We start from the raw sequence: 16940 nt of genomic DNA, 5'->3' as shown, positions 1-16940 counted from the left end.
GCTCCGCGGGCGCCGCCGCCGCGCGAATCTCGGGCTGGGAGCCGCGGCGCGGTGCCCGGAGCCGGCGCGCGCGGGGAGCCGAGGCGGCGGGCTTGGCGCCGTGTGCCGTCGTGCCCCCGGCCCAAGAGACGGCGGGCGCGGGAACCTGGCCGTGCAAGTATTCAACCCGGAACCGGGGCCTCCCGGCGGAGGCCGGACGCGAGAGCGGAGGTTTCTGGGAGCTCCGCGGGCACAGCCGGGGCCTCGGGCGCCGCGCGCCTTGGCTGGCCGCCCTGGGGTGGACGCTGGCGGGAGAGCTGGGGAAGGATGAGCGCGGAGGACAGAGTTGGGGGGAGCCGAAGGCTGGTGGACAAGGAGGACCGGCCCGGGAAAGCCCAGCGGACTCAGCCTCTGCCCTCCCTTGACCTTGAGCTTTTTCCGCCTCTTCCTCTCTCTTTCAGCCGCGTGCTAGGAGTGATGCCAAACTTTTTTTTTCCTCTTTCAAACGGACGGATTTTCCATGATCTCCAACTAACAGTATTGAAGCTGCCGAATCAAGTTAGTTCCCATTATCTTCCCGCTAATGCATCTGCATTATTCACTGAGGTCCCCGCCCCCGAGATGCACACTGATAAGTTAAGGGGTCAGCCACCCTGGTACGAGAAGGTTAAGCATCCCAGCACAAGGATCTGTAATATAGGGGATCCCTGGGTGGCTCAGCGGTTCACGCCTGCCTTTGGCCCAGAGCGTAATCCTGGAGTCCCGGGATCGAGTCCCGCATCAGGCTCCCAACATGGAGCCTGCTTCTCCCTCTGCCTGGGTCTCTGCCTCTCTCTCTCTTCCTCTCTGTGTCTATCATGAATAAATAAATAAAATCTTTTTTAAAAAAAATCTGTAATATAACTTGCCCTATACACAGAGAACCAATTTTTCCCAATTCCGAAGCCACATGGTTCCCTCGATTCTGCTAATAGTATTTCAACAAGGTGCTGTAATAGTACTTTGTGCATGTAATGCTCATAACCACTCAGGTGAGCGTGTGTCTTATGCTTTCCCTCGACTTTGTCTCAGGTTTTTCCCTAGTGTTTTTGGTCTCAATCACAGTCTGGCTAGAATTGTTGGTTCTGAATGAATCACGTGAATTGCTCAGGGCAATGTGCTCAGACTCACACTAGAATTCATTATCCATAATACAATTTTTAAGAATTCTTTAATGTTGATGAATAATATCTTTGTTTTGTTTTTTTAAGATTTTTATTCACGAGAGACGTAGAAGCAGAGACACAGGCAGAGGGAGAAGCAGGCTCCATGCAGGGAGCCCCACGTGGGACTTGATCCTGGATCTCCAGGATCCTGCAGTGGGTTGCAGGCGGCGCTAAACCGCTGAGCCACCAGGGCTGCCCTGAATAATATCTTTGAATTATGGGTTCTTTTTTCTGTCCTTGGCTCTTACTTTGGGAAGGTTCTAGAAAAGTTGCGTAAAACTCGTTCATTTAGTGAAGAGTTTTGAGCCCCAACCGTACACACCAGCATGAGTTTACAAATGAGACTCCATTCCTGTCATGTCCCAGAAGAGCTCATAAGGTAGAAACCCATGTAGACAAACAATGGTACCAGGTGCTTGGTAGTTTGGATTTGTTTATTAAGCTTAACTACACATTGAAATCACCTAGAAAGCTTTAAAAAAAAAAAAAAAAAACCCACTGATACCTGCATGGTAAGCCCAGAGATTCACACTTAATTGGTCTAGGGTATGGTTTGAGCATCCTGAGTCTTAAAAGCTCCCCGGATTATTCTAAGGTAGAACCAAGATTGAAAACTACTGATTTATTCATTAAGCAAATACATATTGAGGGAGGCCTTTGTACCATGTACTGGAACTACAAGAATGAGTGGGAATGAAATTGTTCTTGCTGAAGTTCCTAATGACCTAGTTGCTATTAGATGCTTTTTATTAGTCTTTTCCTTACTTAACTCTTCTGTGATGTTTAAGATGCTTATCCCCTCTTTCTTTGACACTTTCCCGTCTTCAGTCTTTGTTTTTTTTTTTGTTTTTTTTTGTTTTTTAATTTATGATAGTCACACAGAGAGAGAGAGAGAGGCAGAGACACAGGCTGAGGAAGAAGCAGGCTCCATGCACCGGGAGCCTGATGTGGGATTCGATCCCGGGTCTCCAGGATCGCGCCCTGGGCCAAAGGCAGGCGCCAAACCGTTGCGCCACCCAGGGATCCCCCCGTCTTCAGTCTTTGAATATCACTCTTCAGGTTTATTCTTCTCAGCTCCAGAATTCATATCACTGTCTCCTCTGCATTCTTTTTCTTTTAGTTGAATGTTGATGCTTCTAAGGATTTCTTGCCAGATACGGCATCTTTAAGTGCTTTGTCCATGTTCTTGATTTTTTTTCATTTCAACTTATTACCTAAAAGGTAAAGACCATCAGTCTGTATGTCTAGTTTTTTCCTGAGCATCATATCTGTATAAGCAGTTGTGAGACATCACCATCTGGAAATGTCATGAGCACCTCAAATTTAATGTGCCCAAATATGAACTCCTGTTTCCCTGGTAAAACCTATTCCTCTTTATTTTCTGTCTCATAGATTGGACTTACACCCACCCAGCCTCAAAAGCCAAAGCGTGCACGTCATCCTAGAATTCTCTCATACTATACAACATGCACTTCCTGAAATTTAGCTGATTTCCACCAACTAAATATCTTGTCAGCTTATTTTTATTTCTAAATAGCTCCTAAGTGGGTTCTCGTTTCTTATTCCTAGCAACCCAGGTCAGACACTCATTATGCATCGGACTGGCTTACTACAATAGCCTCCTTTGATATTTTGCCAAAAGTCCTTCCCCCTTTCAGTAAAATTTTTCTAAATCAGAAATCCAATCATGTCATTTTCCCACTAAAATGTTTCATTTACACATATACAAGGAGAGACATACAGCCAATCCAAAACTACCTGCTATGTATGAAAGTATGTTATATGCACATGCATGTTGGGCACATATGAAACATCACCCACGGAGGTGGAAAAATGGTTAACCAAGGCCCTATAGTATAAAATTATTTAGATTTTATTCCAGGTTAGAATAAAGGTCCATGGTTCTACAGGCCTTCTCCCTCTTCTAGTATGCTCAAATAACACAGGGCTACTAATGGTGCATTCTTCAGGTTTATTTCATCATTTTCAAGCCTCTGGTTTTATATGTTGCTCCCTGTAACAGGACAGTAGGACAGCCCCCCATCTCCCACATATGTTAGCTAAAGCTTTCCCTCCTCTGCGGTTGATGTATTCCCTCATTTCTCTAGACACTTATTTCCACAACAGTTAAATTGTGTCTAAGTGCATGTGTTAGAACTACCATTTTGTGTAAGTATGTCTAACTCTAATACATTTTTAAAGACAAGAAATGTATCTCCATCTGTATTCCCAACACATAGCAGGAACTTAATATTTGTTGTATGATTAAATACATGTCCATGCCCTCAAAAACTCAAGTGGATGTGTTATTATACTCTATAATAATGAAAAGTGCACATGGTGACAGGAGAACCTAGGGTGTAGTGAGTAAGTAAGATCATCTATCTGGGATTCAGAGAAGACAGAATCAAGATGGGGGATGATTGAGTGCACACATTAGGGCAATGCTCGAGATTTGATGAAAGGTATTGCTCGGTTGACACACTTGTGGGACATGGAGAAGTGGAGGGCAAGCTCCAGGTTTCTGACTTGAGTGTGTAGGGATGGCATAGTTAGGATATGAAATGCCAGAGGGAAGAAACAGGCTTGATTCATGAAAAGGAACTACCTTTCTGTTGCTTATGTTTTACTTATGTGGGCTTACATTGGTCTAATCATAAACTTTTACTTTAAAAAAGGAGGTAAGGGGTGCCTGGGTGTCTTAGTTAAGCATCCTACTCTTGATTTCACTCAGGTCCTGATCTCAGAGTCATGAGATCGAGCCCCGTATTGGCCTTTGTGCTCAGCATGGAGTCTGCTCATCCCTCTCCCTCTTCTGTTCTCCCATGCTCACTCACACTCTCTCTCAAACTCTTTAAAGTAAGTAAATAAAAATTATAAAGAGATAAAAGACTGAACATTGGTCAATAAAGCTAGCTTGTTTCAACTGTACACTACCTAAAGAAGTCGAAATTCTTGGCTTATATTTAGATTATAACTACTTTCTAGGTGAGCTAAACAAAAAATTGCATGTTGAGCAATTAGACCTTCCTAAAGTTTGCCCATATCTGTTGCTAAGTTACTGAGGCCAAACATTGGAATATGGAAAGCGGCCAACACTATGAAATGACAGCATTTTAAGTATAGCAAATTTAAAAACATTTAGGAACTACTTAATCACTTGTATCTGGATCTAAAATTGATTTATTCAGGGACACCTAGGTGGCTTAGTGGTTGAGCATCTGCCTTCAGCTCAGGGTGTGATCCTGAGGTCCTGGGATGGAGTCCCGCATCAGGCTCATCACTGGCAGCCTGCTTCTCCATCTGCCTGTGCCCCTGCCTCTCTGTGTCTCTCATGCATAAATAAATAAAAATCATCTTTTTAAAAAAGTGATGTATTCAATTACATGATCATAATTGGAATTTTTGCTAGTTGATAGCACATTTAAATTTTTAAATAAGAGTTTGCCTTCTGATCCAGATACAAAGAATAGAAATTGTGAATAACAATAAACATTAAATAGACCAGTAAATCTTGGAAATGCTAACTACTTCAAGTTGTTCAATTAACCCCATTTAGCTTTCCTGTATAAAACAAGGTATTTCAAGTGCCAGACATACACAGTCTTATACATTAAATTATTCAAATCAGATTCTCTGGTTTATCAATACCAAACAAAGTAACATGGGAAATATTAAACATAATTTGAAAAGCCGTGCTATGCTAAGAAAAAAACTTGTAGCTTTCCACATCTTGAGCATTTATTAATTTGAGCAGAAAATGTTACTTTAGTGAGTTAAGTATAGAATTTGAATCTGTTAGTGTTTGACACGAACAAGCATAATTTGTACTGAATATATAAACGTGATGATTTCACAGTGTACTAAAAACTGTCAGTGACTTATAGAGATAGGATTCTGTAGTATCCTATTTGATACTGTGAAAAAAAAGCTAAAAAGATTCCTGAGCCCACAAGCCTGACAAAAAAATATATATTCTTGGCAGTTGAAATTGTTAGAATGATGGGAATTCATCTAATGAAAGTAATTTTTCTCTATGCAAACTGTCTTTTTCAGATTTGAAACAAATCTGTATTCATGAAGAGTGACTGCATACCAACCACAATATGTCAAGAAAGAAAAAAAGATCCAATAGAAATGCTTCATTCTGGGCAGCTGGTAAAAGTCTGTGCCCCAATGGTTCGATATTCAAAGTAAGTATTAGTAAATGGTTAATGAGCCAAGATGTGATTTCCTTTTTGTGCTCTGACCACCATATGGGATCATCAAACACCTAGTTTTGGGATTATGTCTAGGCTGGCATGCTGGTGTATGCCTGTTATGTGCATGGTCTTGAGTAAACAATTCACCCCTTCAAACTTCCCTTTTTATATCTATAAAAAAAAAGATATCTGTTTATAACTCCCACCTATAAAGATATAGTGGATATTAAATAAAAGGATATTAAGTAAATCTAAACATTCATGCACAGGTTTTTGTTTGAACATAAGTCTTCACATGTCTGGATCAAATCCCTACGACTGCAATTGCTAGATCATGTGATAACTATATGTTTAGTTTTTTTTAAGAAACTGCCAAATTTTCCAGAGTGTCTGTACTGTTTCACACTTCTACCAACAGAATAGGAGGGATCTAGTTTCTCTTCATCTTCATCAATGTGTAGTAATGTCATTTTTTAGTTTTAGCCATCTGATAGGTGTGGAGAGATATCTCATGATTTTAATATCCATTTCCTTTATAGCTAGCAATGTTGGAAATGTTTTCATATGTTTATTTGTCCCCTGTATATTGTTGGAAAAATATTTCTTTATGTCTGTTGCCAATATTCTAATTAAATTATTTGCTTTTTTACTATTGAGTTGGTTTTTAAATTTTTTTCAATTGTGGTAAAATATAGCCTAGACATTTTAAGCATTTGCAGTGTACAGTTCAATAATGTTAAGTACATTCACATTGTTATACAGCCAATCTCTAAAACTCTTTGTTTTACAAAACTGAAACTCTACACCTATTAAACAATAGCTCCCCATTCCACCATCACCACCCCCATTCCTGTCAACCATCATTCTACTTTCTCACTCTTTGAACTTGACTACTCTAGGTATTCATATAAGTGAAATTATATAATAGTTGCTTTTTTGAGACTGACTTATTTCACTTAGCATTATAGCCTCAGGGTTCATCCATGTCATAGCATGTATCAGAATTTCCTTTATTTTAAAGGCTGAATGATACTCCGTTTGTATGTATGTACTCCATTTTATTTATTGATTTATGGATGCTTGGGTTGCTTCTACATTTTGGCTATTTCAACTAATACTGCTATGAATATGGATATATAAATGTCTTTCAGTTCTTTGGGATATATGCCCAGCAGCAAGTGTTAGATCATATGACAATTCTATTTTTAATTTTTTTGAGGAATGTCCATATTGTTTTCCATTTTTATATTCCCACCAACAAGAGTTCCAATTCCTCACCACCCTCACCAATACTTACTGTATTGTTTGTTTTTTCCATAGTCATCCTAGTGAATGTAAAGTGGTATCTCATTGTGCTTATTAGCTGTGTTTATATCTTTGAGGAAATGTCTACTCAAACCCTTTGCCCATTTTTGAATCAGGTTTTTGTTGTTGTTGAGTTTTTCTTTACTACTGAATTTTGAAAGTTCTCTATATATTCTAGATACTATTCCTTTGTCAGATATGTCATTTGCAAATATATTCTCCCAGTATGTAGCATATTTTTTCATCTTCTTAACAGGGTCTTTGCAGAGCAAAACCTATTTATTTAATTATAAAGTCTAATTTACCAAGTTTTCCTTTTGTAAATTGTGCTTTTGATGTCAAGTTTAAGAAAACTTTGTGTAGCTCGTAATCCTGAAGTTTTTCTCCTTTTTTTTCCCAAAAAGTCTTATTTTTTTGTTTTACATCTAAGTCCATAATCAATTTTGAGTTCATCTTTGTATAAATGTGAGGTTTAGAGTTGAGGGGTGTTTTATTTTGGTTTGGTTTGGTTCTGCCTGTGGATGTCTAAGTACTCCAGCACCATTTGTTGAAGACTCTCTTTCCAGTGTGGAATTTCTTTTGCATCATTCTCAAAAATCATTTGGACATGTTTATGTAGCTCTTTATCTGCATTCCCTTTCCTGTTCTGTTGAGCTATACGTCTATCTCCCAACCAATACTACACAATCCTGATTACTACACAATCCTGATAGCTATATAATAAGTATTTAATTAAATTAGGTAGACTAATTCCTCAAGCTTTATTTTTCTTTTTTTTCTTTATCTTTCTTTCTCAATATTGTTTTAGCTATTCTAGTTCCTTTGCCCTTCTAAATAATTTATAATATGATTTTGTCTTTATCTACAAAATATCTTGCTGGAATTTCCAGAAGAATTGTATTAAATATGTATATCAATTTGGGGAGAATTTAATTCCTTTCTATGTTGAGTCTCCCAACTCATGAACATAGATAGTATGTTTTTCCATTTATTTAGATCTTTGATTTTTTTCATCATCATTGTGTATAGCTTTCAGCATATTAAGTGCTATACATGTTTTGAAGACTTACACCTGAGTATTTTTCTCTTTTTTTGGAGCGATTGTAAATGATATTATACTATTAATTTCAGTGTCCATGTATTCACAGTTATATGCAGAAATAAAATCGATTTTTATGTTAATTTTGTATCCTGTAAACTTACTGAACTTCCTTATTGAAGGATTTTTAAAATAAATTCCTTGGAATTATTTATGTGATCATCTCATCTACATATAGGGACAGTTTTATTTCTTCCTTTCCATCATATGCCTTTTATTTCTTTTTCATACACTGGCTAGAAGTTCCAGCACTATGTTAAATAAGAATGATGAGAGCAAGCATCTTTGCTTTGTCCTTGATCTAAAAGAAATATGTTCTGTTTTTCATCTTTACATATATTAGCTATAGAACTTTTTTGTAGATGCTCTTTATCAAGTGGAGAAGGTTTTCCCTCTTCTATTTTCTTCAGTTTTTGGTTTTTTTAATCATGAATGAGTATTATTTTGTCAAATGCTTTTTCTATATTGATTGATACAATTACATGATGTTTCTTTTAGCTTTTTAATAGAGTAGATTCTATTGATTGATTCTGAATTTTGAACCTTCTGTTTTAACTTTTTTTTTTCTGCCATCACTATAGCAGGAGAGAAATGAGAAAGCACTACCCCACTACTAGGAGGTGAAAGTAAAAGTCCTGATTTCTTATTTGGTCTCCTTTGACACTCTGGGTGCAGGGGGAATGGCTCCTCGTTACTGCTAACCTGGGGGCAAGCCATGAAGGGGATGGCCTGGTACCTGCTGGACTATATTGAAAGTCCTAGCCTTTCACCAAGCATCCTCTGATACTATTTAACAGTGGGAAGGGAGAAAGTATTAAAGTTACTGGCCAGCAAGTTATTAAAGTCCCAGTTCCCTACCTGGCCTTCTCTGACGCCACTATAAAGGTGTGTTAGAAAAGTTTGTTACAGCCTTGGAAAGGTGGAAGTCTAAGCTCCCCACTCAACACATGCTTCTGGAGGTGGGGCCACAGGTTTGTCTCTGGTGTTTGGTTTGTAATTGTTCTGTCTTACTAGACTTCCCCTTTCCTAGTACTTGGTCAGAGAGAGCTGACTTTTGTTGGGGCTCTTTTTGTCTCACTTATTGGTATTTGTGGGTTGCCAGCTTCTTTAGGGCCAAATCTGGGATATTTGAAGCAAAAAGGAAATCCAGGCAAAAACTCACCACTGTTGTTCCTCATATCCCAAGGTCACTAGCCTTTCTGTTTTCTTGTCTCCACCTTTCAGAGTTTTCTTATGTTTGTTTTATATATAGTATAGTCACCAATGTTAAAAAAAAAAAATTTCAACTGAGTAAATTTGAAGATCTCACTGGCCTCATTAAGCAATTCAGAATCAGACAGCATCCCACCTAGCAAGTAAAGAGATGTTCCATGGATTTGTACAAAATGGGAGGTTTTTATAGGAAGGAAGGTAGAGCAAGAAGTTATTAGCAAAAGAAAAGGAAGATTGGTTCAGGCCAGGACATCTTTTGGTGGGGACAGGGACAACAGGAATTTTTTTATCCTGCAGGTTACCTTATTATTGCTGTTCAAGAAATTTCAGATTGACTTTAAAAGGTCACATTCCTGGGAAACTGTAATTAAGTCTTGGTTTGCAGTCATGGAGGTGGCAAATGACTCCAATTTGGGCTTGTTTTTTTCTTTTTTTAACAGCCAGAATAGGGAAAAGTATGTCTACTCTATCCTCTCAAAGGCAGGACTTTCCTCTAATAAATATTTAACAATTAAACTTGGAAGTACATATGATTGTGATGTTTTCTAAATGCCTAATTAAAGTTTTATATGCTCACAGGTTGGCTTTTAGAACATTAGTAAGAAAATATGGTTGTGATCTGTGCTATACACCAATGATAGTTGCTGCTGATTTTGTCAGATCAATAAAAGCCCGAGACAGTGAATTTACTACAAACCAAGGTATGTGAAACCCAGAGTTTGCTGACTTTGTAAAACTTAAAAACAAAAAACAAAAAACTGTCTAATCAGAAACAACATAATTCAGAGATTTTATTTTTAAATATTATAGTTCTTTATGTTTGTAATAAGTTTTTAACATATGTTTTTATTGAGTACCATGTAAACTCTGGATGATATATATAAGTGTGAGGTCAGCCTTCCTTGGGGCCCCATCCTCTCACCTGAGCTATTAGGTTCTTATCTCACTGCTTCCAGTCTTGCCCCATTCCAACCCATCCTACAAATAGCCCAAAGGAACCTTTCTAAATGTAAATTTGATCACATCTCTTCACTGCCTCAAATCCTTCTTGGACAGCTCATGCCCTAAAGCAGTGGTTCTCAAGGGGTGATATGCCAGACCAGCAGCATCAGCATCATCTCGAAACTTGTTCTAAATGGCAATTTTCCAGCTCTGCCGCAGGCCCACTGAATCAAAAACTCTGGGTATATGGTCCAGCAATCTGTTTTTAAAAGCCCTCCAGGTGATTCTGAGCTTGCTAAAGATTGAGAACCAGTGGCCTAAAGAGTAAAATTCCAGTACCTGTCACTGTGCATGGCTGGGTCAGTCAGTAAACCATGTGATACTTGACCTCAGGGTGGAAAGTTCGAACCCCAGGTTAGGTGAAGAGATTACTTTAAAAAAAAAAAAAAAATCCCAGTACCTGTGAGTAATATATGACATTCCTCATGATCCAGCCTCTGAATATATCTTTTGCAGCTTTATCTTCCATTAGTTTCTCTCCATAGCCAACCAGCTTTATTCCTTTTTTTTAAGATTTATTTATTTATTTTGAGAGAGAAAGTGTACTCGCACATATGAGTGGGTGAGGGGGCAGAGGGAAAGAATCTTTCAAGCAGACTTCCTGCTGGGCATAGAGCCTGTCACGAGGCTCCATCCCATGACCCATGAGATGACCTGAGCTAAAACCAAGAGTCAGAGGCCTCATCAACTGAGCTACGCAGGCATCTCCGCCCCAGCAACTTTATTCTGTAGCAATACTAATTTGTTTAAGTCCCTGAACATGCCCCGTCCTCTCATACTTCTCTACCTGGAATGTCCTTTCCTCAGCCATGCCTACACCCCAGATCCATGTCTCTCTGGCAAATGATACCACATGCTTCTTAATCCAGCTCTCAAAGTTTGTGGCCGGGGACTTTGCCTGATTGCCCTCCACTATTGTCCTCGCTCACAAGGTTTTCACTGGGCTTAATCCTGCTGTATTATAATTTCTTCTTTGTATGCCTGTCTGCTAGACTATGGGCTCCTTGAAGTCTGGAATTAACCTCTTACCGATTCGTACCCTTAGCTTCTAGCCCTGTGTTGAAAATATATTAGACCAATAAATGGTTATTAAATTGAAATTCTGTAACTCCCTGAGTTATAATGGGAAAAAACATTTTACACCCTCAGGGAAAAGCATATTCTCATGTTAGTCCTATAAATCAGTGAATTGCCATAGAAATTTTGAATCAAAAAAATAAGTAAAAATAAATTAAAAAGAAAAAATAAAAAAATTCTGAATCAGTGGAAGTAAGACGATGCTCAGAAATCTGCATTTTGGCAAACACCCAGTGTATCTCATATAGATGGTCCTCAAAAGAACTTTAGGAAAATTAAAATACATCTGTCCAGAATTTATAACACTAACCCAAAGAAAGATGAGAAAAATATGTCCGTTAAAACTTAAGAAATATCTGACACATTTGCTATATTAAAATTTAAATTTATGTGTAAGAAAGGAGCACACATGTACTCAAAGACAAACCAAAACCTGGAGAAAATATTTATAGTTATAAAATATTTATAATTTACAATAGAGGAGCACCTGGGTGGCTCAGTCCGTTTAGCGCCTGACTTGGGCTCAGGTCATGATCCCAGGCTCCTGGGATTGAGCCCTGAGTGGGGCTCCCAGCTCAGTGGGGAGTCTGCTTGTCCCTCTGCTCCTCTTCCCACTAGTGCTCTCCCTTTCTCTATCTCTTTCAAATAAATAAAATATATAAAATATATATGTGTGTGTATGTGTATATTTACAATAGATAGCAGAGCTAATTTTTATAAAGCTCTTTTATAAGAAAAATTTAAAAAATAATAAGAACATAAAGAACAATTAAAAGAAGAGTAACAATAGAAAAGTGGACAGAGAATATGGAGAGCAAACCCACAAATAAAAATACACTCTATTGGATATACAATGTTGAAAAAGTTGTGAGGAAACAAAAACTGTCATCTCTCTTTCTTTTGAAAGAAAACTGTGATGTCTATCAAAATGTTAGTTAGATGCCCATCCAGCAGTTACATTCCTGGGAATTTACCCTATGAATATACTCAGAGGAGCATGTGTGTAATAGTATTCTCATCGCAGCATGTGTGTAATAGTATTCTCATCGCAGCATTGTTTGCAAAAGCCACCCAAAAAAAAGTCTAAAAGTACACTGCATGGTCCATCCATTCAAAAGAATACACTACTAAAAAGAAAATACATTGGAGTACAGCTCCCAGATATATCAAGGGGGAAAAAGCAGTAGGCATAGAAATGTACATAAAATGTTCATGTTTATTTAAATTTTACAGGTATACATAAAATTGTTCTGGAATACAATAAACTAATTCTCATCTTTGAAAACGAGATCTGTTCATCAAGAGTGTTATAGTTTTCATTTTATCAAATTTCATACTGTTTGTACTAAATGTAAATTACTTTAATTTTAAATATTTAAGATTAGTTTAATGCTATCTTGTTTAAATAGATACTTCTTAGGCTGAAAGTAATCATTATCCTGTACAAACATGAAGAGTTTCATGGTGTGTGTGTGTGTGTTTCTATGAATTTTAATGTTGAGCTATTCATTTTATCAGGTGATTGCCCATTGATTGTTCAGTTTGCTGCTAATGATGCGATACTTTTATCTGATGCTGCTCGTATTGTCTGTCCTTATGCGAATGGAATAGACATTAACTGCGGTTGCCCTCAGAGGTAAAGCTCAAAGAAGTTGGAAGAATTTTCAGAAAAATTAGAAAAAACTATGTGAACATGGTAAACTATTTCTCCAGTTTTCCAAGAATTAAAAAGTAAAGAAAATAGAGTTAAAGCACTTGGGCTCCAAATAAGACGCAGGAAAAAATAAGGAAATATTATGTAGGGAAATATATGCAAAGGTATTTTCTATGGCTAAAACAATCCATAGATCACTTGATAAGTGTTTTGTCTCACTTTACCACATTTTTTTATATGTGGATCTGCCTTGATCCTCATCCAAAAGTGGTTATGGAAGACTTAAACATTTATAGCAGTCCCTAAAATGAATTTTTACTGCCATGTCAGATAAGAAACTGTGATTCTATGATTTGAGAAATTGACACTTGTTTTCTCCTAATTTTCTCTGTAAGAATACCTCCTTATAGTTACCCTTTGTTTGTACCAGTTACTTGGTTGAGTCTAAGTAAATGGGTATTAAAAAAATAATAAGTAACTGGGTATTGATAGGATGCTTAATTTGATAATAATATCCCTACCTTCCTAGCATTGTGTTAGATTATCTGTCAATAATACAAAATGTGTCCAAAGAATAAAATCAAGGTTTTAAGTACATCATAATCCAAACAGATTAGACATATTTGTATACTCATTAGGAGAGTTAAATAAGCTGTTTAGTGGTCTTGGAATGCTGTAAGCCAAAAATATCTTTCTACTATTAAGATTAATAAAACGTCTTGTTATGTACAATAAACATCAAATTTGGAATTTTAAAAATCTGAAGTAATTGCAATTAACTACAAATACCTAAGTCTGTTTTGGTTGAATGAATTTTAATTTAATTTTCTCACTTGCCAATGAAAACCATTTCTCCTAAGTACTTTTTGATCTGGGAACATATTTTCCTTATTTCATATTGATCCACATTAAAATGTTGGATCTGTGAATTATAAAAGTCTGATTCCATTCCAGGTCGCTAAGATAGAGAAATAGATGCACTTACAGAGCTTTTAAAATTGTATCTTCTATTCTGACTAATTACAATTCATTTGTTGTTGTGTCTGCTTTATAAAGGTGGGCAATGGCAGAAGGTTATGGAGCTTGCTTAATAAACAAGCCAGAGCTTGTTCGAGATATGGTGAAACAAGTAAGAAATCAAGTGGAAAATCCCAGATTTTCAATATCTATTAAAATAAGGTAAAGAAAATATTTTAGGGATCCCTGGGTGGCGCAGCGGTTTGGCGCCTGCCTTTGGCCCAGGGCGCGATCCTGAAGACTCGGGATCGAATCCCACATCGGGCTCCCGGTGCATGGAGCCTGCTTCTCCCTCTGCCTGTGTCTCTGCCTCTCTCTCTCTCTCTGTGTGACTATCATAAATAAATAAAAATTTATTAAAAAAAAAAAGAAAGAAAATATTTTAATCTACTGACACAATTTTCCATTACTTAGGAAATAAAATAATATTCCTTTTGTCTAAGAGTGTGGAAGTATCCATCTTTAATAAATTGGTAGCTAGTATATAGAAATGTTGAAACAAGACATTTAGTAAATGACTGTGTACCATATAGTTTTTATTTATAAAAATAACAGAACAACTTCATTTTTGTATTTTTTAATAGAAATTAAAACATCCCTTTATTATTAAAAACTTTCCCTCAAAAGAAACCCTCAGTTTTTTTCATGGACTGCTTAATTAATAATGCTGCGAGGGGCACCTGGGTGGCTCAGTCATTTAAGCTTGTAACTCTTGATTGCAGCTCAGGTCTTGATCTCAGAATCATGAGTGAAATGAGCCCTCACATTGGGCTCCATGCTGTGTCTGGAGTCTACTTTAAAATAATAATAATAAGAAGAAGAAGAAACATTCCTGGTACCAAGAGTAGAGTAATATTTGCAATAAAATTTCACAATGAAAAGAAAATAAACCTGGAATAGGTTTTTGGGTGACAGGTTAAAAACACATTTCATAATATATTATCCTACTCATGGATTGGGGGATACATTGCAGGTATTAGGATACCATTTTTCCATCCCTCTATGACAGTACTGATGAGTTTTTCAGTTATCAAAGCCAAAAGGGTGAAGCATTAGGTAAGGTAAAAATTGTCATCCTATTTTTGCCATTAGTGAAATAGCTAAATTTAAAGTCTTAAATGGGAACTGATCTCAACAAAACCTTTCTTATAGTGGCATGTAGTGATAATATAGCAAAGCTAACTGAATAATGTATCAGATGAAATATTATTTTATTATTTTATTAATCTATTAATTTTAGCATTAAAAGTTGCATGTGGTGAATAGACTGATGTAATTTTGAAATGACAGGATCCATGATGACCTTACAAGAACTATAGATCTTTGTCGAAAGGCTGAGGCAACAGGAGTTTCTTGGATTACAGTCCATGGAAGAACTGTTGAAGAAAGACATCAGCCAGTTCACTATGAGGCCATTAAAATAATTAAGGAAAACATGTCTATACCTGTAATTGCTAACGGAGACATCAGAAGCTTAAAAGAAGCAGAAAATGTTTGGCATATTACTGGGACAGATGGTAAGAAATAAGTACTTGAGTTTGTCTTTTAATTAGCCAAAAAAAAAAAAAAAAAAGGGAATAGGAGAGTGATGTTAAAGTGATTTTTCATTATTTGTCTCTAAAATGGAGCCATATTTTTCTGTTGTACTGATTTAAGCTAAACAGTTCATTAAAATTATGTTAACTCTTTTACATATAGGCAGTATATTGTTTTAATTGGGATAAATTAAGTCAGTTACTTTCTGCCACCATCATATCCAGTGAATGACCAGTTAAGAAGGCTATCTTCCAGATAGCCTATTTGTGAAATAGAGATGAGAATTAGTGAACACAAAGTGGTCCTAGAAGTCAAAGGAGCTACATACTCCTGTGGTTTTATTACTCCCTTGGATTATTGGTGTACCAAAATCTGTGATAACTATTGCTAGATGGGACAATGTGGATAAACTTAACTTTAAGCAAACCCAATTTATGACAGCCTGGATTAACCGTTAAAAAAATCCCCAGAGACTAATTGTTTAATGTAGAAATCTTAAACAAATTTTTTTAATTCTTGTAAGTACATTTAAATATTCTTAGTTTACAAATGTAGCAAATTGTTTTGTAATTGAGTTATACAAATATGTGGGTATTGTGAAACCTTATAATACTACTTATTTTTCAATATTGTCAGTTTGTTTCAAGTGTGACCTCATAACCTGTGAGTTCTTAATGTGTGAACAAATGTGATATGCTTTATTTTATAGGTGTGATGGTTGCAAGAGGACTCTTAGCAAACCCTGCCATGTTTGCTGGATATGACGAAACCCCGCTGCAGTGCATCTGGGACTGGATTGACATTGCTCTTGAACTTGGAACTCCTTATATGTGTTTCCATCAACATTTAATGTACATGATGGAAAAAATAACTTCAAGGCAGGAAAAAAGAGTGTTTAATGCTTTGTCAAGCACATCAGCAGTTTTAGATTACCTTACAGACCATTATGGGATTTGACTGGACTTCCTAAAGTATTTTAATATTTACTTCACTTTATATCTACAGTGAAACCACCCAAGGTCACATTTTGGTTTTTACTTTAAGTCAGTGTCTCTCCCCCATAAGCATAAAAACAGTGCCCAGAGAACTTTTTAAAAAGTTAGTCCTAGACCCCATCCTCAGAGATTCTGATTCAGTACATCTGTAGGATGGAAACAAAATTTAGTTGTGAAGAAGACCCCAGGTAGAGCACACATCCCGGTCACTCTTCCAAACATTGACAAAATATTGTTCTGAATCCTATTATGGATTTAAAAAAAAAAAATTTCCTAAAGGAATTGTGTTTTTAACATTTTTAAATAAATTTTTTATTTTAATACTAAAAGTATAAGTCTAATAGTATTTATAAGTCAACATGAAGCATGTTTGAATGAAAATAAGTGCAAAGTGACAGAACAAATGCCAACTTCTACATAAAATGAAAAGGAACAAGAATTTTGTATAAAGTTACTTTCAGGGCTTAGATTAAAAATTCAAATTGGAAAATCAAACTGGTACTTCCTAATTCATGAATGACACTTCCAGGTATGTGTTTTAAATTCTATGTAACTTATTTAAATTGTTTTAAATTGTATGAGTTTAAATATCTGTGATGTTTTCTATGATTTAAAATTAATAAGATCCATGAAACTCTAAATGATGTTAACTTTGTT

At 36.6% G+C, this 16940-nt stretch overlaps 1 protein-coding gene across 4 annotated transcripts; it reads left to right on the top strand.

The window, feature by feature from the left end:
- Positions 1-16: 16 nt before the first annotated feature.
- DUS4L (dihydrouridine synthase 4 like) lies at positions 17-16612 on the top strand. Of its 4 annotated transcripts, none has more exons than XM_041774087.1 (8): positions 17-157; positions 441-537; positions 5241-5377; positions 9582-9703; positions 12600-12717; positions 13792-13914; positions 15043-15269; positions 15998-16612. In XM_041774087.1, exons 3-8 carry the CDS (start codon positions 5262-5264, stop codon positions 16243-16245), a joined length of 954 nt encoding a protein of 317 aa, XP_041630021.1. In that variant the 5' UTR covers positions 17-157; positions 441-537; positions 5241-5261; the 3' UTR covers positions 16246-16612. The 4 variants fall into 4 exon arrangements, with proteins under 4 accessions (XP_041630021.1, XP_041630018.1, XP_041630020.1 ...); XM_041774084.1 differs by having other exon boundaries at positions 69-210; XM_041774086.1 differs by having other exon boundaries at positions 115-153.
- The last annotated feature ends 328 nt before the right edge of the window (positions 16613-16940 follow it).

Source organism: Vulpes lagopus, chromosome 11 (assembly GCF_018345385.1).
Source record: "Vulpes lagopus strain Blue_001 chromosome 11, ASM1834538v1, whole genome shotgun sequence".
NCBI lineage: Eukaryota > Metazoa > Chordata > Mammalia > Carnivora > Canidae > Vulpes > Vulpes lagopus.
This window is presented reverse-complemented; position numbering and strand designations above follow the sequence as displayed.

Excerpts from the sequence above, each read along its gene's own strand:
- DUS4L (XM_041774087.1), top strand. The coding sequence starts at position 5,262 with ATGAAGAGTGACTGCATACCAACCACAATATGTCAAGAAAGAAAAAAA. Across the intron at positions 12,718-13,791 it reads AACTGCGGTTGCCCTCAGAG|GTGGGCAATGGCAGAAGGTT; the intron begins GTAAAGCTCAAA and ends TGCTTTATAAAG. Across the intron at positions 13,915-15,042 it reads TCAATATCTATTAAAATAAG|GATCCATGATGACCTTACAA; the intron begins GTAAAGAAAATA and ends TTGAAATGACAG.